General features: G+C 44.2%; 1 protein-coding gene across 5 annotated transcripts in view; it reads right to left on the bottom strand.

The window, feature by feature from the left end:
• TMEM266 (transmembrane protein 266) overlaps nt 1-23,137 on the bottom strand; it is an 81,066-nt gene that overhangs the window by 43,937 nt on the left and 13,992 nt on the right. For 4 of the 5 annotated variants that reach the window (XM_081207767.1, XM_081207764.1, XM_081207765.1 and 1 more), the window contains exon 2: nt 17,996-18,184. The exons of the other annotated variant lie outside the window; for it this stretch is intronic. In XM_081207767.1, the coding sequence (XP_081063893.1) occupies nt 17,996-18,184 (189 nt within the window). The remainder of the gene's footprint in view (nt 1-17,995; nt 18,185-23,137) is intronic. 5 annotated transcript variants of the gene reach the window in all.

The following is a 23,137-nucleotide window of genomic DNA, read 5'->3' on the forward strand; positions in this document are numbered from 1 at the left end:
TTGCTCCATGTGGCGACAGTAATTCTAAGGGAGGGGAAAACTATGAACAACAGAGAGATGGTCAAGAGGTTAAGCTCGCCAAATCCCAGATACTTCTGGGAACATGTTCCTGAAGCGAAAGATGCAGCCCTCAGCTGAAAGTATTATATTTACCTCCCACCGCCCTTAAATCAGTTCTTGAGTGACATGCCTGTGTTCAACCACACACAAATCATGCTACTTGGTTTAAAATGTAGGAGAGAATACTGATACAGGCAAAACAATGATTCACACAAAAGGGCTGGTCAGCATGCTACGGGTGCCACAAAGAAACATTTTAAAAAAGCACATGCCACATAAGGCGGCCAATCCTGTCACAGTAAGGTAAAGGTAAAGGGACCCCTGACCGTTAGGTCCAGTTGTGGCCGACTCTGGGGTTGCAACGTTCTTCTCGCTTTATTGGCCGAAGGAGCCAGCGTACAGCTTCTGGGTCATGTGGCCAGCAGGACTAACCCGCTTCCGGTGAACCAGAGCAGTGCACGAAAACGCTGTTTACCTTCCCGCCGGAGCGGTACCTATTTATCTACTTGCACTTTGACGTGCTTCCGAACTGCTAGGTTGGCAGGAGCAGGGACCGAGCAACGGGAGCTCACCTTGTCGCGGGGATTTGAACCGCCGACCTTCTGATCGGCAAGTCCTAGGCTCTGTGGTTTAACCCACAGCACCACCCGCATCCTGTCACAATACAAAGGTTGTTTATCTGCAGTGGCTCAGAAAACACTAAAGTGAGATTTTCTCCACAAGACCACAAGTCTGTGGTGTGTAGAGGGAAAGCTGCCTGGACCACTTGGCAAGGCTCTGTGTAATAGCTCACCCCTTGACAACAGGTGTATTTATGGATGGCACAAGAACATACAAACATGCCTCACACACGGTCGGACTCTTGGGTCCATCTAGCTCAGTATTGCCTACACTGACTGGCAGTGGCTCTCCCGGACTTCAGACCAGGTCAATCCAGTTTCAACCTGGAGATGCCAGGGATTGAACCTGGCACAGTCCGCTTGCAAAGCCAGCCCTCTGCCACTGAGGTCGGGCCCAGTTCCATCTTACAGTATAGATTAAAAGGGAGAGCTAAACTGCAGTAATATTTTTATTCCGTTCTTCCCCCAGGAGCTCTCCACACACCTTTGAATCCTCAAAACAACGATCCAGTAAGGTAGGTTAGGCTGAGAGGCAGCAGCCAGCTTCAGGCAACCACTGAGCTTTGTACAAGTCAAAATGTGATCCATCACAGCACTCTGGCAGCAGCTCCTCCACTTAGAATCTCAAGCACTAGACAAACACTTTGTCAGTGTAACCTGAAATGAGCAACACAGGAAGAGAACACACTTTTTGCCCTCTGACTCCTCTAACTAGACGCAATTCTCCAGGGTTTCATGGTCCTTCCCAATACTTTTAAACTTGAGGTGAACTTAGGACCTTCTGGATGCAAAGCATTTGCTGTACCAATGAGCTAGCAGTTCTCCAATTCTGGAAATGGATGGCAGTGGCCCCGGAGAGGCAGATTCTGAAATAATGTAAGCCTGCACCAGGGCACTCACTACCTATAGCAGGGGTCCTCAAACTTTTTAAACAGGGGGCCAGTCCACTGTCTCTCAGACACTGCTGGGGGCCAGACTATAGTTTGGGGGAAAATATGAATGATCTACTCCTCAGTGACAAAGGAAGGAAATTAAGAACAAGATCGGCAGAAAACAAAGTAAAGTGTAGGTATAAATACGAAGAAGGTCTGCAGAAGGGACATGGAAAAGAGTTAAGAGCCTCGGACAGGAGATCACCAGGTTGATGGACTAGATGGAATGGATAGAAAAGACTGACAGAACCCGAGACCAGGGTGAAGAGACGGTGGAGGAAGATTGGAAGAAAGTTTTAAAAATTTATTTAGAGAAATATTGTAAAATTAATGAGTGTTAGAAAAATGTTGGAATGAAACTATATGGCTTTAGTAGAAATGTTATAAGGAGTTATGTACAAATAAGTTTTAAGTTTTAAGGTTTTTTATGGTAAGAGGTTAAAATAAATTAAGACAATTAAATGACAGAAAATAGTGAAAGATGGAAAGGATTTGCTGAAATAATGAATAACTAGAATACAAAAAAGGGAGGTGTGAGGAGGTCGATGAAACAAGTTAATGAAAGACAAAGATATGGAAATATTGGATCTATTTTTAACTTTTTTGGTTTTGTTTTTGGTCTTGATGTATTGTGTGTTTTGTTCTTTTTTCTTTTTCTTTCTTTTTCTTTTTTATATGTATTGACTTGTGTTGTTTAATCTCTTTTTCTCTTTTTTTTACACTTTTTTCTGTAATTTTAAACTTTCAATAAATATCATTAAAAAAAAAAACTTTAGCGGCACAGGAACATGGTGGGTGGCGCCAGGGAACATGCGGGTCCAGAGGGCCAGGGAAGGCGAAGCCTCATCGGCCGGGAGAGAGGCTGCTCTGTTATAATAAAAAAGGGCTGGTGTTTGACAGTCCTGTTATGAATGTTTAGTTATAATGGTGGCTGGATTCAGATGACCACCACAGCTTAAAAAGCAGAAATATAAATGAGTCACTTTGCACAAGCAAAGAAACAATCCCAGAAGCCCCAGCTTCCTACTGTATCTGAACTGGGAAACTATGGTCAGTTGCTTCCAAGGAAGCAAGGACACTAAAAAAAAAAGTCTTTAAAATATACTGAGTGGGAAGGGTCAGGAATGCCACTATAAAAGAGAAGGAAGAAAAGCACATCTTTCAACATTTGTCTCTGTGTAAAGCCAATCTGTTACCAGCTCAGATTTTTTGTAATACACTAGTATTTAAATGAATGTTGAACATGGAACAAGAGTGGGAAAAGATTACCATATTTCTTTGGTAATGAGCCACGACAAACACTTCAACTCAAGCTGCTAACAGCTGCCCCTGTTTCCGCTTCCTTGACTTGGGGGGGGGGGTGTCCTCTACTCCAACGTGCCGCATTGTGGCATATTAACAGGTACACAGTTTTGCTCAGTATGATTTGAAGATCACAAAATAGAAAATAGGTCACTTAAGGATGGACAGATGGAAGCCAACCCTTCAGTGTAAAAAATGATTTTAAGGAGATGAGGATGCCTAAGGATGTCTAAGGAGACCTAGGAGTTGTTTGCCACAGGAGCACATGGATGAATTTGAGTATTTTAAGAGGGTTATCATTTCACATTTACTAATTCATGTCATCTGTATACTCATAGTGATCCCATTTTTCAGTTCACAGGCTTATGCAGCCAAAATATCAACAAACGACGCATGACGGTATAAACCAACCTGGCGGTTAGGGAGAAATACTCCTAAAGGCAGCCCAGCGAGAACAGAGGGCACTCAATGGCTACAGAATGCTGGCTGCTGAAGTGAGAGGGGGAGCGCAATAGGGTCTCTAGAAAAATAAGTCAAGTCATTGTCTGGATAGGTCATTTCACGCATTTTCCATTTTAGTTGCCATATTCCATGTTCTCCCAAATCTGGGCAACCAAATTTGGAAAGTCACAAGAGGGGTCTTCTCACTGTCTTCCCTGCAAATGATGCAGCGTGGATCCAGAAATCCTATCAGCATTTCCCTCCAGCTGAAAACCCTTAGCAAAATACTAGTTGGCATATTTATATTTTTTTTTATAAAGCTTTTTTATTGCGTTTCTTTTCATAGGTTCACAGGTTCTTTTACATATCAGCATGCAAGAAACAATTTTTATATATATAGAGAAAATAGAAAAAACAAAGAAAAAATTAAATAAGTTTCAAGTCATCTTTCAACAAATTACTTTCAGTTGGACCTCCTCGCATCCTCCCAACATTGCGTTCTTTAAGCTAACAATGTCAGCAATTTATTACCTTGTTTCACCACTTATTATATCTTCAGATTTATTATGTTACCAATTTCAGAAGTTTGTAATTTAATTTTGATACCTTTATAATAAACATAATATATTTGTTTCAAATTTGTCTCATTTTTTTTGTCGTAACTTACTTTATCATTTGTCTAATCAACTTGCAGAAGCATAGTGATTCCTAGTCGTGCACAATCTTAACATTCAAGCAACTTATAGTATTTTTGCAAATAGTCCTTAAATTTTTTCCATTCCTCCTCCATTGTTTCTTCGCTCAGATCTCGGATTCTGCCAGTCATCTCCGCCAACTCCATATAATCCAACAACTGCGTCTGCCAGTCCTCCAGTGTGGGTAAATCTGGTGTCTTCCAGTACTTTGCGATAAGAATCCTTGCTGCTGTGGTTGCATACATAAACAAAGTTCTGTCCTTCTTTAACACCTTCCGGTCCACCATGCCCAGAAGAAAAGCCTCTGGTTTCTTAGGAAAGGTATATTTAAATACCTTTTTCAATTCATTATATATCATTTCCCAGAAGACCTTTACTTTCGGGCAGGTCCACCAGAGGTGAAAGAATGTCCCTTCTGCCTCCTTACATTTCCAACATTTGTTATCAGACAGGTGGTATATTTTTGCAAGCTTGACTGGGGTCATGTACCACCGGTATACCATTTTCATAATGTTCTCTTTCAAGGCACTACATGCCGTAAATTTCATACCGGTGTTCCATAACCTTTCCCAGTCCTCAGACATGATGTTATGTCCTACATCCTGTGCCCATTTTATCATAGCAGATTTAACTGTCTCATCCTGTGTATTCCATTTAAGCAGCAAGTTATACATTCTCGAAAGTACCTTAGTTTTTGGTTCTAATAACTCCGTCTCCAGTTTCGATTTCTCCACCTGGAAACCAACTTTTTTATCCATTTTAAAAACCTCTTGGATTTGAGCATAATGTAACCAATCTCGCACCTTACTTTTTAATTTGTCTTGGCTTTGGAGCTTCCAATTGTCTCCGACTCTTTCAATTAATTCCCAATATTTTGGCCAGTAGGCCTCCATATTGGGCCTTTTTTTAGAGACCTTGGCTTCCACTGGTGATAACCACCTCGGGGTCTTACCCTCCAGCAAATCCTTATACTTCATCCAGACGGCAAAAATTGATTTTCTGACAATATGGTTTTTAAACAATTTATGAACCTTCGCCTTGTCATACCACAAGTATGCATGCCAACCATAAACATTGTCAAACCCTTCCAGATCTAGGACATCGGTGTTCTCCAACAAAAACCAATCCTTCAACCAGCAGAAGGCTGCAGCTTCATAATATAACCTTAGGTCCGGCAGGGCAAACCCCCCTCTTTCTTTTGAATCCGTTAGTATTTTAAATTTTATTCGGGGCTTTTTGCCCTGCCAGACAAACTTAGATATATCCTTCTGCCATTTTCCAAAACATTCCATTCTGTCCACGACCTGTAGGGTTTGAAATAAAAATAACATTTTCGGCAAGACACACATCTTTATAGCTGCGATTCGCCCTGACAAGGTAAGTTTCAATCTTGACCAAATATCCAAATCCTTTTTGATTTCCAACCAACATTTTTCATAGTTGTCTTTGAATAAGTTTAAGTTTTTGGTGGACAAAAATACCCCCAGGTACTTCACTTTTTTAACCACACTTAGTTCTGTTTCTTTCTGGTACCCCTCTATCTCTGTAGGTGTCAAGTTTTTGACCAAAACCTTGGTTTTTTGTTTGTTTAACTTGAATCCCGCCACCCGACCAAACTCCAAGATAAGTTCAAGAACTCTTTTTGTACTAGATTCTGGCTCCTGTAATGTTAAAACTAGGTCATCTGCAAAAGCTTTCAATTTGTACTGTTTCGCTCCGACCACTATACCCTGCACCAACCGGTCCTCCCTTATCATGTTCAGCAACACCTCCAGGACCGAGATAAATAACAGAGGAGATAGGGGGCACCCCTGTCGTGTCCCTTTTTCAATTTTAAGCTCCTCCGACACCACATTGTTCACTATCAGTTTAGCTTTTTGTTCTGAATAAATTGCTTCCAATCCATTTTCAAACCCCCGCCCCACTCCCATCCCTTTCAAATTCTTCTTCATGAACATCCAAGAGATGTTGTCAAATGCTTTCTCCGCATCAATAAAGATTAGAGCCGCCCTTGTGTTCCTAATCCGCAAAAGCTCCAATATGTCAATGATGTTCCTGGTGTTATCGGACATATGTCTACCAGGGAGAAAGCCTGCTTGGTCCTTGTGAATTACTTCATTTAGTACTTTTTTAAATCTACTTGCTAAAATGTCTGCAAATATTTTGTAATCCACATTCAGGAGTGAGATGGGACGGTAGTTCTTAAGCTGGGTCTTTTCCAATTCTGACTTGGGTATCAATGTGATGAATGCTTCTTTCCACGTTTCCGGTGCCCTCTTCCCCTCCATAATCTGGTTGCAAACCTCCAACAAAGGTTGTATCAGAAAGTCCTTCAAAGTCTTATAGTATTTGGAGGTGAGTCCGTCCGGGCCTGGAGATTTGCCTAGTTGCATATTCTGGATGGCACCTTCAATTTCCTGTTGGGTTATTTTGCAGTTGAGAGTTGATCTTTTATCTTGACTTATTTTAGATAACCCATTTGTCCTTAAAAATTGGTCTATTTCCGATTCTTTCTGCGGCCCCTGTGCATAAAGATCTTTAAAGTATCTGTGGAAGCACTTCCTTATTTCTTCTGGTTTCTGAACTATTTTTCCTTGAATCTCTAGATTTGTAACCGTATTCAACTTTTGCCTTTTTTTCAGCTGCCAAGCTAGCAGCTTTCCACATTTATTTGCTGATTCAAACGATCTCTGCTTCATTTGTTTAATTTTCCATTCTATCTCTTGGTTAATCAATTTCGAATATTGTGCTTGATGAAATTTGATTTCTCTTAACACCTCTTTTGACTTTGGTTTAATTCTCAGCTTTTTCTCTCCTTCATTTATTTTCTCTAAAAATTTTTCTTTTTTTTCGTTCCAAAATTTTCTCTTTATTGTGTTCTGTTGTATCAGAAACCCTCTCATTACCGCTTTACTTGCGTCCCAGATTGTTCTTTTCTCCACCGTAGTATTCAGATTTATTTCAAAGTAGTCCTTTAGCGTTTTTTGGGCCTTCTTAACAATCTCTTGATCTCTTAACAAGGTGTCATTCATCCTCCATCTGAAGGATCCGGTTGGGATAAGTCTCAATTCCATTTTCAAAGCGTTATGGTCGGAGCAGGTTTTTGGGCAGATTTCCACTTTTCTTGTTTTAGGTGCCAGCCCTCTAGATATCCAGATTTGGTCGATTCGTGTCCATGACAGATGGGCCTCAGAAAAGAAGGTTCCTTCTTTGCCCAAGGGGTTCTTTGTCCTCCAAATGTCAATCAAGTCCATATTGTCTGTCATTTCAAAGAACGTCTTAGGGAGTCTGCAGTCTGTTGTTAAATTTTGATTTTGGGATTTGTCCATATTTGTTGACACCACCCCGTTCATATCTCCCATCACAATGATATTTGAATAGTCCAGATAATCCAACATTGTCTCATGCAGCTTCTTATAAAATTCTGATTTTCCATCATTTGGCGCATAAATTCCTAATATCAAAATCTTCTCCCCTTGTGTTTGAATTTCAATTGCGAGAATTCTTCCATGGTCGTCTTTAAATAAGAATTTTGGTGACAGGCTCTCCTTTGCATATATTACCACGCCTCTTTTTTTAACTTTGTCTGATGAAATAAATTCTTGGCCTAGTCTTTTGTTAATTAATACTTTCCTGTGTAGCCTAGTCACATGTGTTTCTTGAAGACATATTACATCCAATTGTTCTTTTTTTAGGATATGAAATATCCTCCTTCTTTTTTCCGGAGAATTCCCGCCATTTATATTCCAACTGAGTAGCTGCAGAGACATCCTGTTCTGATTAAGTTGTTCATAGTTGGCATATTTATAGGGCCTTTCTTGCAAAACTGACCCAACTGCGTGATCTGCTTTAGGTTACAGGACAAGAATGAAACTAAGATTGACAAATAACAAACATTAGGCACTTGCCACCAGGAGGATACGTTAAAACAAAGGTCAGATATAGGCTTACAGACTATATGCAGTTGTCCAATATTTAGCCTGTTGCACTCCTTGTTATTATTTAATGTGCATACAGCCCTTCACCCGAGTATCACAGTTCACAACACAAAAATACAAAATGAGAACATAAGAATTCAGGTTAAAAGCAAAAGAATAAAAACATTTTTAACTCAAGGTTGGGGGAATGAAATTGCCTCCTCTCCCCCAATGAAATAAGGCCCAAGTTTATAATAAGTATGAACTCCTGTTTTTGCTGGAACATTTTGTTTCAAGGTAGATAGGTTACTGCCCAAGCACAGCTACACTAAAACTCTAGATTTCTCACGAGCAGTAGCAATCACTTCTCTTTCAAAACTCGGATTCAAAATGAACCTGGAAGTCCCTTCTCTAGATAGTGGGTGAGACACTCTTCACTTAAAACTACAATGAACAAACCAAGCACTATGGCTGCCAGTGCTCCCATCACTCATTGGCTGAACATTGGCTTGCTTTTGTCTAGCTCTACAAGAGTGAGAGACTTCCATTTTAAAAGAAAACCAAAGTATGGAACAGCCTGAGTGAAAACTGGCCAACCGACAGTTTGCTGACTCCATTCACATCAAAATATGTCCTTGGGGATCGATGCGAGAGCTGCTCAAGAAATCCAAGCCTTTAATGCAGCTGTGATTGGGCCCTGCAGTGCCCATACCACAAGAAATGCTGACTGGGGGGAGCACCAGAAGAGAGGGGTGGTTGTACACAAGAATGGAATGGCTGGAACCCTGAACAGAAGCCCTCCATGCTGCAAGGCAGAAGGGTGCAGATAAGCCAGGCACCAGGCTGGTTCGCCAGTGTGACCACGCAGCCCTGATCTTCCCACCCGCAGTCACACTGTTGTGGGAGGGTGCCCCTTCCATGCCATACTGGACGCCACTGACTAATATTGGATTTAACCTCCAAGTGCCTATCAATGTAAGAGCTAGAAGCTGCTTAGCATAGCAGCTAAAGGAATGAGCTCTGAATTAGGAAGCTACTAGTATTGACTCCCAAGCCACCCTCTTGGCCTCTTTCCTCCACCCCAACTGCAGTAGGGAATAAAATTAACCTATTTTGCAGGATTCACGTAGGATAATTACATCAGGATAACATATGCAAAGCACTTTGAACAATAAAAATGCTCTGTATTACACTATTCAGTTTTTTTGTATCCTTGAACTTACGCTTCAGCATTCTTCTGAATAAACATTGCTTTGGGGGGGGGGATTATTTGCCCCTGATAATTCAAAACATTTCTTGTTCAGAAACATAACTGTTTGAAGCATGTACTGTAAACACAATGTTAACACAGTATGCAGGAAAGTCGCCTCAGTTAAATACAGAAAAAGTGTCTAGATATATCAGTTTTATTCCTGAGCATCTTCATTCCTGACATTATGTTGGCAACCTCAAAGCAGTTGGAAACTCTCATACCGAAATTCCACTTGGACAGCAGCACTGCGTGTATTGGGATGTCAAGTCACCACACCAGTTAAGGAGCCTTAGAACCTTTCAAGGAAGGTGGTGGCGAGGAGCCCATTATGAGTGGGAACTTTTCACAGGATAATTTTCCAAGTGGAAAAACAGGCCCCAATTTATTGACCGTGGCATCCTTCTGGATAGGCTCTCTTGAGTTGAGGGTCTGAATTGTGATTCTACTCCTACTTGGAAAGCCATTCCAGAAAGTGGTGACTATTGCTCTGCCTCGTGGCATTGAGGATACGTTGTCCAACAGGGTTGTTTTATCTGTTATGCTTCTTAAGGCCTATATGAAGCCACTGGGAGACACTACCCAGGCGCTGTCAATATGCAATGACACCAAGCTCTACATTTCCTTTTCATGCAACCGAGGTGGAGCCAGTAAGCATTCTAAACCAGTGCTTAAAGCTCATAATGATGGGGTTTTAATCTGGTTTAGTATTTTAACTTTTGTGTGTTTTAAAGTATGGTTGTGATTTTTTCTCCACTTTATTGTTTTATTTCTTTGTAAACAGCTTTGAGCTGTTTTTTTTTATTTTGTAAAAATCAAACGGTGTACAAATCTTATGAAATAAATAAATAAAAATAATGGACTGCATGAGGGCCAATATACAGAAGTTCAATCGGACAAGATGGAGGTACAGTTTCTGGTTTGTTCGTCTACCCAGTTAGGTGGTTTTAGACTGTTTTGGATCAGATTGCACTCCCTGTAAAAGGAACAGATTCAGAGTGTGGTAGTACCCTTAGATCCAGCACTGTCACTTGAGGTATAGATGGACTATTATTCCTTTTCTTTAAAAAAAATATATTAAATTTCTGTACTGCCCTTCATCCAAAGATCACAGGGCGGTTTCAATACAAATTGTAATGAGGAGATGAATGAGAGCTGGCAGATATAAACTTATCACACCAGTATTTTGTCACGGCTTCCAGTCGGAGGCTGGATGGTTCTGAACACCAGTTTCTGGAAACTGGAGGAGGGGAGGGCGGGGGGGGGGGTCCTGCGCTTGAATCCCGCTTGCTGGTTTCCCATTGGGGCATCTGCTGGGCCACTGAGAGAACAGGATGCTGGCCTAACCCAGCAGACTCTTCTTCTGTTCTTACTAAAGAGTGGGCTGCAAGTTGCCTTGATCTTATGGGAAAAGGGGGGGGGATAGAAACATTTCAAATGGGTGACCCAATGGTAAGCATCCCGAGGGTCTTGCATAAATTTTGGAGTTTGGTCAAGTAGCAGGCTTTAAGTTAAACACAAATATAACAAAAATGATGGCAAAAAATATGGCAGAACAACAAAATAAGGATTTACAACAAAAAACAGAATTGTCAATAGAGAAAAAAGTGAAATATTTGGGGGTATGGCTGACAGCAAAAATATAAACTTTTTAAAGATAACTATATTAACACTTGGAAAAAAATAAAGAGGTATGGGGTTATTTATCACTGTGGGGAAGGATATTAGTAATAAAAATGAATGTATTGCTAATAATGTTATTTTTGTTCCAGTCGATCCCAGTAGTCAGTGGAACAGGACACTTAAAACAGAAAGATATTTCTAAATTTATCTGGCAGGGGAAGAAACCGAGGATAAAGTATAAATTGTTAACAGACACTAAAGAAAGAGGTGGCTTCTCCCTGCCAGATCTGAAATTATATTATGAGGCGTCCTGTCTTTGCTGGCTGCAGGAGTGGATTGATTTAAAGAATGTGGATATTCTGGACTTAGACGATCACAATAATAGATGTGGTTGGCATGCATATCTATGGTATGGAAAGACAAAAGTGTGTAAAGGTGCGTAATAAATTTACTTGGTGTGGGAGAAATATAAAAACTTATTGGAACGGAAAACACCTTGGTGGATCTCCCCACTGGAAGCAATATCTGTGAAAAAACTTAATGGAAAAAGTGAGTGGGCAACTTATAAAGAGTTGCTATTTGAAGCAGAAGATCAATTGAGAATAAAATTTTTTGAGGATGTAATACATTTGGTGACAAGACTGGCTGCAATACCACCAATTAAATGATGTGTGTATGAAGGATAAAAGGAATACAGAATACAGAATACAGAATACAGAAACTTCAAGGTCTGAAAAAGAACTATTGGAGAATGTTAAACTGATTTCAAAAATGTATAAACTACTGTTAGAATGGTATACTAAAGAGGAAGAAGTGAAATCAGTAATGATACAATGGGCAAGGGTAACTGGACCTAATATACAATTGGCACGATGGAGAAAAATATGGAGGGAAGATTTAGAACTTACAGCATGTTGTATGTTGAAAGATATTTATATGAAAATGATGTATCACTGGTACCTCCTACTAAACTAGCAAAAATGTATAGAACTGCTACAGATACATGTTGGAAGTGTAAAGAGAAGGAAGGCACATTTTACCACTTGTGGTGGATGTGCAAAAAAACAAAAGCATATTGGGAAATGATTTATAATGAGTTGAAAAAAATGTTTAAAATAACTTTTGTAAAAAAACTTGAAACTTTCTGTCAGGGAACTGCCATCAGAGCATCAGGTGGTGGAGGGACTCAGGCAGGATGAAAGAGACTCAACTGCTGAAGCAGGGACCAGCAGGGGGAGGAGTGGGTCTCTGAGGGAATGCGAGCAGGAGGGAGGGCTCAGGGAGGCTTCCAGCGAAAACAGTGGGGAGGTATCGGAGTCTCCCATAGGGAGACCCATACCTCGCAGGAAACTGTCACGCCGTGAGTCCAGGAGACGCGTTTCCGTTAAGGAACTTCTTTGTTGGAAACGCTTCCGCAGACAGCCACTGTCGGACTCTACTAGTGACTAGAGCAGACATGTCTGAGGAGCTCCGTCACACACGGAGGTTTGTGGGGGCGCACAAACTCTGAGGGAGCACGTTTTCACGCACAAGCAGCTAATCAAACCCTCACAGCAGTCCGACAGTCTTTGTACGCTGCCTGTGCAAGAGAAGGCATCATGAGCGAACCAACCGGAACCGGAGGAGCAGGGGCTGGAGCTGGTCCAAGCTTGGAAGATAGATACCGAGCGTTGGAGGTTCAACTGGCCCTGCAGACGGCGAGGCTGGAGGAGAGAAGGGCTCAGGATGCAGACAAGAAGGGGAGAGCCACTCAATTCCCCAGAAAGGTACCAGGATTGGTGCAGAAATTTGGGGGGGACCCCAAGGACTACCATGCTTTTAGGACAGAGATGCAATATGCCCTTAATGTGCAGTTCGATGAGTTCCCTGATGAGGAATCGCGAGTTGCTTTTGTAATTGGGCATCTTGAGAAAGGGGCTAGAGACTGGGTGCGACCCCTAATGGCAACGCACAATGACATACTAAAGGACACAATGAAGTTCTTTCGTGCAATGGATATCATGTTTTCCAGCGATATTGAGGAAGGGGTGGTGCGCAGACAGCTAATGGCTTGTAAGCAGGGGAGTCGATCTGTCCGTGAATATTGGACTGAGTTTACCATGCTGATTCACAGACTGAGTTGGGATTTATCGGCGGCACCCGTTCAAATGCTATTTGAAGAAGGTCTTTCTTCGGGGGTGAAAGACGAGCTGGCACGGAGCCCCAGGGCGGAGTCTATGGATCAGCTGACCAAATCTGCGCTGACCATAGGAGCGCGGCAGGAGGCAAGAGCCTTGGAGAGGCGGGAAGGGAGAGGGGAACGTTGGAAGGAGTTCCGCATTCCAGACATTCCTGAGCCAGCTTTCCCGCCGGCAGAGCCGATGGAAATCGGAACAGCGCGCGCGCGCGCATTTTCAAAAACCAGCGAGGGAGCTAAGAAGGAGGGAAAGGGCCCCCGGAAATGCTATCTCTGCCAACAGCCAGGCCACTTTGCCAGAGTCTGCCCCCAGAGGAAGGAATGGCAAGGGATGGTGGGAGCTGTTGAGGGGGGAGAAGAAGGGGGAGCGGAGCAGGTAAAAGCCAACGCCTGGTTGCCACAATTGGGGCACTGCAGCCAGGCCAAAGAGCAGTGAAAGTGCCCGTGCCAGAAGCTCCTCGACCTGCTCTAGTGATTGAAGTGTCGCTAGAGCTGCAGAATGGGCACCCCCTAAAAATAAAGGCGCTATTGGACTCAGGCAGCTCCTGCAATTTTATGAGCAAGGAGTTTGTTGCTGAACACCAGATACAGACCATCCCTTTAAGCAACCCCCTGCAGGTGACCACGATTGATGGCAGGGAGTTGTTGGGAGGAGGAGTCCGCTTGCAGACTGTCCCAATGATAATGAGGGTGGCAAGGCACACAGAACTGATAGCGTTTAATGTGGCCACCCTGGGAGGCGCTCCCATTATTTTGGGAATGAGCTGGCTAGCTCTACATGATCCGCTGGTTGGCTGGCATCAAAGAGTGGTGTCCTTTGGTTCAGCACATTGCCTAGAACACTGCAAAGGGGAGAAGGGTTCAGTAGGGGCCCAAGCCACCCTAGCAGGGACTGAAGTAATGGGAAAGGTGAAGGTACCACCACAGTATGCAGATCTCAGCGACGTGTTCAGCGAGAAGGAAGCTGACCAACTACCACCTCATAGACCCTTTGATTGTCAGATCAATTTACTCCCTGGAGCACAGCTTCCCGTGGGCAAGTTGTATGCCATGTCAGACAGGGAAATGCAGGAGTTGCGAGGGTTCATTGACAAGAACCTGAAGAGAGGCTTCATCAGAGAGTCCAAAGCAGCAGGGGGGAGCCCAGTGTTCTTTGTGGACAAAAAAAATGCGGACAAGCCGAGACTTGTATGTGATTTTAGGCGGCTGAATGCAGTGACTGAACCGGTGGCGTTCCCTATGCCCAGAATTGATGATATTTTGACCATGGTGAGGAAGGGAAAGATTTTCACAAAGCTGGATCTAAGGGGGGCGTACAACCTGATACGCATAAGGAAAGGGGATGAATGGAAAACCACCATGTTTACCCCTTTGGGGGCGTTTGAATACCTCGTTATGCCATTTGGATTACAAGCAGGCTCCGCGTGTTTTCAATCTTTTATGAACCACGTGCTGGGCCCTTTGCTCTACAAGAATTGCGTTGCCTTTCTAGATGATGTGTTGGTGTATTCTGAGAATGAGGAGCAACATGTGAGAGACGTCAGAGAAGTGTTGAGCAGACTGCAAGCCAACAGGCTGTGGGTCAAACTGGAGAAGTGTCGGTTCCATACCAAGGAGGTGGAATTCCTGGGGTACCGCCTGTCAGACAAGGGATTGGCCATGGATCCCGGCAAGGTACAGGCAGTGCTGGAATGGAAAACACCCAAAACCAAGAAGGATGTGCAGAGGTTCCTAGGGTTTGGAAACTTTTATCGTAAGTTCATCCGCAACTTCGCCCATCTGACGGCGCCCATCACTGACTGTCTCAGCAGTAAGAAGAAGTTTGTATGGACGGCGGAGGCGGGGCGAGCGTTTGAGGAACTGAAAAGGGCCTTCGCCTCTGAAGAACAACTTCTGCATGTGGATTTACGAAAGAAGCTAAGGGTTGAAACAGACGCATCTGACAGAGCCATAGGGGCGGTGCTTCTTCTGCAGCCGGGGAAGGAGGAGTCGGAGTGGCGTCCGTGTGCCTTCTTCTCGCGGAAGCTGAACAAATCCGAGAGGAACTACACGGTGTACGACCGAGAACTGCTTGCTATTCATGAGGCGTTCCGGAGATGGAGGCATCTGCTAGTTGGTGCACAACATAAAGTGCAAGTGTGCACGGACCATAAAAATCTAGAGTACTGGAGAACGGCGCGAGTGCTCAACCAAAGGCAGTTGAGATGGGCCCAAGAGTTCTCCAAATTTAACTTTGAGATTTGTTATGTGCCAGGCCCAGAGAATGTTAGGGCGGACGCTCTCTCACGCAAGCCTGAATATTTGGAGGGGGAGGGAGCACCCGAAGAAACCCATATCATTCCAGAGGACCGCTGGGTGTGTGGGGCGACTTTGGTGGGGCAAAGGGAATTGGTAGAGGGTACGGTGCAGGATGCATACGCCCAGGGGAAACTCAGGGATCTCAGAGGGGAGGAAGACAAACCCGGTGGTTTTGAGGAGAGAAACGGGGCATTGTATTATAAGGGAGCGTTATATATACCTGAAGGGGAATTGAGGGAGAAAGTACTCAAGCAGCTGCACGATAGCCCCACAGCAGGGCACTTTGGGCAACACAAAACCATGTGGCTGGTTACCAGGGAATTTTGGTGGCCCAAGGTCAGGGAAGATGTGCGGGAGTATGTGAGAGGGTGTGAACAATGCCAAAGAGCCAAGGGGGAGAGGCAGGCGCCGGCTGGTTTATTAGAACCACTGCCCACACCTGAGAGACCGTGGGAAGCAGTGGCAATAGATTTCATGACGGATCTGCCAAGGTCTAGAGGGAAAACAGCCATCATGGTTGTAGTAGACCTGTTAACTAAAATGGCCCACTTCATAGCCTGCTCACATGCGGTTACAGCAGAAGAAACCGCCAAATTGTTTGTAGAGAATGTGTTTAGGTTGCATGGCGCCCCCTTGAGGGTGGTTTCAGACCGAGGGAAACAATTTACTTCCAGGTTCTGGAGGAAGCTCATGAGCTTACTGCATGTAGAGGTTAATTTCTCGACGGCCCGTCATCCTGAAACCAACGGGCAGGCGGAAAGAGCAAATGGGGTTCTCCAACAATATTTGAGGTGTTATGTTAATGACAGAGAGAATGATTGGGTGGAGAAGCTGGCGTTGGCAGAATTTGCCTACAACAATGCAGAGAACGTGTCCACGGGGATGAGCCCCTTTTTGGCTAATCACGGGTGCCATCCCAGAGCCTTCCCAGGGGGGGAGGGGGAGAACTGGAGCGTTCCAGCTGCAGAACAGTTCGTGGAAGAAATGGAAGCGATCCATCGCCAGCTCCAACTCAACTTAAACAGGGCTAAGGAGGAATATAAGAGGCAAGCAGACAAAAACAGAAGGGAAGGTGAAAGCATCAGGGTGGGGGACCAGGTGTGGCTGTCAACCCAAGGGTTGCCATTCAAAGGAGGTTGTAAGAAATTAAGACCCAAAAGGCTGGGTCCGTTTGAAGTCATACAGCAGGTCAATCCAGTGGCTTTCAGGCTCCGGTTACCGAACCACATGAAGCTGCACCCAGTTTTTCACAGGTCGTTGCTGTCACCGTATAGAGGAGACAGTGAGGGGAGGGTCACTAGGGGACCAGCAATGGAGGAGAAGGAACACAGCTACCATGTAGCGGAGATCCTCGATTCCAGGTGGAAGGGAGATCAAGTAGAGTATTTGGTAATGTGGGAAGGGGAACCGGAGTCGGAAAACACCTGGGTTAGGGCAGAGGATGTCAATGACGAGGTTTTAATAGAGACTTTTCATCAGAGGTTCCCACGTAAACCTCAGCCTGTAGCGAGGTTCCGAAGGGAATACTTTGCCACCACCGACGAGGAAGAGGAGTTGGAGGGGTTCCCAGATTCTGAAGAGGAGGAGGATTCAGCTGGCCAGGACGACGATCGATGGAGAGAATTGTTCGAGACGTCAGAAGATGAGGAAGATTCGTTTCGGGGTTTTAGCCCTTCACCTCCCAGGGGGGAGGAATTGGGAGGGGGTGAGGGGGGCCCTGGAGGGGAGGTGGATGTCAGGGAACTGCCATCAGAGCATCAGGTGGTGGAGGGACTCAGGCAGGATGAAAGAGACTCAACTGCTGAAGCAGGGACCAGCAGGGGGAGGAGTGGGTCTCTGAGGGAATGCGAGCAGGAGGGAGGGCTCAGGGAGGCTTCCAGCGAAAACAGTGGGGAGGTATCGGAGTCTCCCATAGGGAGACCCATACCTCGCAGGAAACTGTCACGCCGTGAGTCCAGGAGACGCGTTTCCGTTAAGGAACTTCTTTGTTGGAAACGCTTCCGCAGACAGCCACTGTCGGACTCTACTAGTGACTAGAGCAGACATGTCTGAGGAGCTCCGTCACACACGGAGGTTTGTGGGGGCGCACAAACTCTGAGGGAGCACGTTTTCACGCACAAGCAGCTAATCAAACCCTCACACTTTCTTACTAGGAATTTTAGTTCCAGAAATACCTAAGAATCAGAAGAGACTATTCATGTCTGCTACAACAGGTGCGCAGGTGCTGCTTTCCCAAAGACGGAAGGAGGACAATTCACCCACAAAAGAAGAATGGCCAATAAAGATGATGGACTCTGCCGAATTGGCAAAAATGACCGGGAAAATCAGAGATCAAGAGGATACTCAATTTAATAAAGAATGGGAAATTTTTTAAAGTTACTTGAAAGAACACTGTAAACAATTGAAAACGCTGGCAGGATTTTAAAAACACTTGCAATGAAGCAGGAATTATGATAAAATTGAGATTTAAGAAAATATGAAGAATACAATACAATGCAGTTTGAAAAGAATATCTGGAGCAACCATGGAGGTGTGGAGGGAAGGTTGGGGATTCTGAGAATCCTATTTGTAAAATGATTATGATTTGTGTATGATGACAAATGTTAAAAGTGAAAATGAATTTTTTAATTTTTATTTTTTTTAAAAGAAAGGTTTCAAATAAATACGTCATTTTGCACTTACCCTTCTCTTTGGTACTCCTCGTCCAAATTTGACAAGAGTTGGGAACCTGCTACAGACAGATCTAGCGCAGCTAGTGGTAAATCCCGATAAGCAAAATTAACAAGCTGTACAGGTGCTACGCTTTTGGTCTCTTCTTCTATTTGCTGAGATATTATTTCAACTTCTGAAATTCCGCCTTCTATAGGAGGCCTAAACAAATAAAGTCAACAGAAATGAGAAACAAAAAACAGAACACACATGATCACCAAAAATGGCAAGCTATATACCACAACTGGCACCACTCAAATTTTATTTTATATAACAATAAGCTGTGCAATCACCCTTTGTAATGCAGCACAGAGAATATAAACAGGGTTATCTACTTATACATATACAGTAATTCTTTCTGCACAGCCATCAAGAGAGAGCACCACTCGTGGAGGAGGGCAAAATATTATCCAAGATATGAGACTGAAGCCTCTGCTTGAAAATATTCCCGTGAATGGACACAGAATGTACAAATGTATCAGTTTTAATCTCAAAAGGTCTGAGGTGATGCAAGATCTGTTCCAGGTGATGGTGGTTAATGGAACTGTCATGAGTAAACTGTGTCTGTATCTTCCATGCTAATCTAGTCATTGGGTTCAGGTCAAAGAACTCAAGGCTCAGGACACAATTGGAAAGTCTAGAGGCCTCTTGGCAAACTAAGATGGTGGGCAGCCGGGGTTGGCCCTTTTGAGGGCACCCACCCGCCCTGAAATCAAACTAAAAAGAAAAAGGTAAAGCTTAAAAAAGGGAGGGGGGAGGGGCCTGGACTCAGAAGACCCTGGGCGTCAGCCCCACCAATACCCCCCATGGGTGTCCTCAAAAACAGTTCAGTGATCTACATATGCAAAAATTTATCTTATATATCTTATTTTACATGCAACAGAACCGATGAGAAAGCTGAGGAGAGCTGCACACGGGACCCTAGGAGGGAGGGATGCGATTCCCCATAAATCCAGGCAAAAGCGTCTCTTCCAGTTTGACCCACACTGGGATGTCGTTACAGATTTATAATTTGATATTATATGAGAAATTAGATATTATGAGAGAAAATGCATGAAAGCATCTTCCAGTGTCCTAAAAGCAGCCATGGAGGGAGAAATATAGATTGGGGCTGGTTTGCTGGGGGAGGAGGGCGATTCTTTAACACCTGATTTACATCAACCCATCCCCCACCTCCACTGGTACCCCAAATTCTCTCTCCCCCCCCGCCACACACACTCACTTAATAGCAGATCAAGCAGTTGAAATTTAAAATTGGGGGTCCGCTACAGGGAACAGCACCCCACCCCATCAGATACCAGAAGACTCAATCATAACTCTTCAGCATCAACTCCAGTTTGGGCTCCAATAACACAGGGCAGCTTTTTAGATTTCTTTTAGCAACTGCTGGGTGTTTTGTGCAGATTTTCTCAAGGGAAGGGGAGAGGAGGGAAAAGGAAATAGTGACTATAAAAAGGCATGATTATTTCCTTATGGAAGCAGCCACAAGAATGCTTTGTACCCCAGCGCCCCAACTTTTCCTTTATAATTTGGCTGCAGACATTCCTCTCTGAAGCAGGTGATCAAAGTCCTCTATTGATTTAAGTAACATGGACAATCATCTGTATAATATTAATAGCTCTCATGTTCCACACAAGGGGCAGAAATTATGCAAGAACCTTAACCAGATACAGTACTTCGTTTGGAGAAACTAGAAAAAGGAGGAGCCAATCAGAGCACAAGGTGTTTTGTTTTTTTAACCATCTGTGTTCCTAGATTACAGTGGAGAAGAGAACAGTGCTTGGATTACATAGGAATCCATATAGCACCGGTCTTGAAAGACCTACGTTGCCTCCCAGTACGTTTCTGAGCACAATTCAAAGTGTTGGCGCTGACCTTTAAAGCCCTAAACGGCCTCGGCCCAGTATACCTGAAGGAGCGTCTCCACCCCCATCGTTCTGTCCAGACATTGAGGTCCAGCTCCGAGGGCCTTCTGGCGGTTCCCTCATTGCAAGAAGCCAAGTTACAGGGAACCAGGCAGAGGGCCTTCTCGGTAGTGGCTCCCACCCTGTGGAATGCCTTCCCACCAGATGTCAAAGAGAACAACAACTACCAGACTTTTAGAAGACATCTGAAGGCGGCCCTGTTTAGGGAGGCTTTTAATGTTTGATGTAGTACAGTATTTTAATATTTTTTTTGGAAGCTGCCCAGAGTGTCTGGGGAAGCCCAGCCAGATGGGCGGGGTATAAATAATAAATTATTATTATTATTATTATTGGAATAGCAGATTAGAAAACTAGAAATTCAACAGGGGCATTTTTAAAAAGCATGTTGTTGTTTTTAAAAAAACAAAAACAAGAAGTCACCTGTACTCTAGCTAAGTACCGTAGATTGTATTAGGTGACTGGGTGTATTAGACGACCCCCCAAATTAGCAGATGCAATTTGGGGATTTGTTTTATAAGCCCAGTCGCCCAGCGCGGAGCTGAGCCCACCGCTCGCTGCTGCTGCTTCGGAGCTGCCGCCGCCGCAGGGGGGGGGGCATCCTCCGCTCCGCGCCACTCATACCTGGCATATAAGGCGACCCCCTTTTCCGGGGTTAAAAAGTCACCTTATACACCGGAATCTATGGTAAATACTGCACTCTTCTTGTTAAGACCAACCTTACAGAATCTGGTGTCCTCCAGATGTTATGAACTACAATTCCCATCAGACCCAGTCAGGATGGTCAATGGCCAGGGATTATGGGATAATTTTTGTTTCTTCTTTTACTCACCCTTGTGTGTTGTGAGAGTTCACATTTCAGGGCGATGAGGCTCGCCGGCTGCTAGGGGGCACAGAGAGGAATGATTACAGGTATTCTTTGATTCTGCCTACTTCAGCAAAGGCTAGTTTACTCCTTCCTCCTGCTCAGAATGATGAAGGACACAGACTGATTCCTCTGAGCTTGCCATTAATCATCTTTCTCCCGAAGGATGCTTCCAGCAAAACTGTGAGAAGTGGGAAGCGCCTGTCCCACTTCAGGACAAAGAGCATCCAGGAGCTTTAGCCAAAATCTGCAGTGACACTGGAAAACTTTCTGCAGTCAGGACTTCTCACTCTGCTACAAGCCATCTTTCTCTCATGGGCAGGGGGAGGCGAGAGACAGACAGACAGACAGACAAGCTTGTTTTATAGGTAAAGTGGAAAGATATCAATCTCTGATCCAGAAAAAAATAGTTCTGGGTTACTACCACTGAACATCCCTAAGCATTGTTGTTGTTGTTTAGTCATTTAGTCGTGTCCGACTCTTTGTGACCCCCTGGACCACAGCACACCAGGCACTCCTGTCTTACACTGCCTCCCGCAGTTTGGTCAGACTCATGTTTGTAGCTTTGAGAACACTGTCCAACCATCTTGTCCTCTGTCGCCCCTTTCTCCTTGCGCCCTCCATCTTTCCCAACACCAGGGTCTTTTCCAGCGAGTCTTCTCTTCTCATGAGGTTGCCAAAGTATTGGAGCCTCAGCTTCACGGTCTGTCCTTCCAGTGAGCACTCAGGGCTGATTTCCTTCAGAATGGAGAGGTTGGATCTTCTTGCAGTCCATGGGACTCTCAAGAGTCTTCTCCAGCACCAGAATTCAAAAGCATCAATTCTTCGGTGATCAGCCTTCTTTATGGTCCAGCTCTCGCTTCCATACATTACTACCGGGAAAACCATGGCTTTAACTATACGGACCTTTGTTGGCAAGGTGATGTCTCTGCTTTTTAAGATGCTGTCTAGGTTTGCCATCGCCTTTCTCCCAAGGAGCAGGCGTCTTTTAATTTCGTGACTGCTGTCACCATCTGCAGTGATCATGGAGCCCAAGAAAGTAAAATCTCTCACTGCTTCCATTTCTTCCCCTTCTATTTGCGAGGAGGTGATGGGCCAGTGGCCATGATCTTCGTTTTTTTGATGCTGAGCTTCAGACCATATTTTGCGCTCTCCTCTTTCACCCTCATTAAAAGGTTCTTTAATTCCTCCTCACTTTCTGCCATCAAGGTTGTGTCATCTGCATATCTGAGGTTGTTGATATTTCTTCCGGCAATATTAATTCCAGCTTGGGATTCATCCAGCCCTGCCTTTCGCATGATGAGTTCTGCATATAAGTTAAATAAGCAGGGAGACAATATACAGCCTTGCCATACTCCTTTCCCAATTTTGAACCAATCAGTTGTTCCATATCCAGTTCTAACTGTAGCTTCTTGTCCCACATAGAGATTTCTCAGGAGACAGATGAGGTGATCAGGCACTCCCATTTCTTTAAGAACTTGCCATAGTTTGCTGTGGTCGACACAGTCAAAGGCTTTTGCATAGTCAATGAAGCAGAAGTAGATGTCATTCTGGAACTCTCTAGCTTTCTCCATAATCCAGCGCATGTTTGCAATTTGGTCTCTGGTTCCTCTGCCCTTGGAAATCCAGCTTGCACTTCTGGGAGTTCTCGGTCCACATACTGCTTAAGCCTGCCTTGCAGAATTTTAAGCATAACCTTGCTAGCGTGTGAAATGAGTGCAATTGTGCGGTAGTTGGAGCATTCTTTGGCATTGCCCTTCTTTGGAATTGGGATGTAGACTGATCTTCTCCAATCCTCTGGCTACTGCTGAGTTTTCCAAATTTGCTGGCATACTGAGTGTAGCACCTTGACAGCATCATCTTTTAAAATTTTAAATAGTTCAGCTGGAATATCATCACTTCCACTGGCCTTGTTATTAGCAGTGCTTTCTAAGGCCCATTTGACTTCACTCTCCAGGATGTCTGGCTCAAGGTCAGCAACCACACTACCTGGGGTATACGAGACATCCATTTCTTTCTGGTATAGTTACTCTGTGTATTCTTGCCACCTCTTCTTGATGTCTTCTGCTTCTGTTAGGTCCTTACCACTTTTGTCCTTTATTATGGTAATCTTTGTACGAAATGTTCCTTTCATATCTCCAATTTTCTTGAAGAGATCTCTGGTTTTTCCCATTCTATTGTTTTCCTCTATTTCTTTGCATTGCTCGTTTAAGAAGGCCTTCTTGTCTCTCCTTGCTATTTTTTGGAAATCTGCATTCAATTTCCTGTATCTTTCACTATCTCCCTGACATTTTGCTTGCCTTCTCTCCCCCGCTATTTGTAAGGCCT

Source organism: Podarcis bocagei (assembly GCF_964188305.1).
Source record: "Podarcis bocagei genome assembly, chromosome: 9".
In the NCBI taxonomy this organism is placed as follows: domain Eukaryota; kingdom Metazoa; phylum Chordata; class Lepidosauria; order Squamata; family Lacertidae; genus Podarcis; species Podarcis bocagei.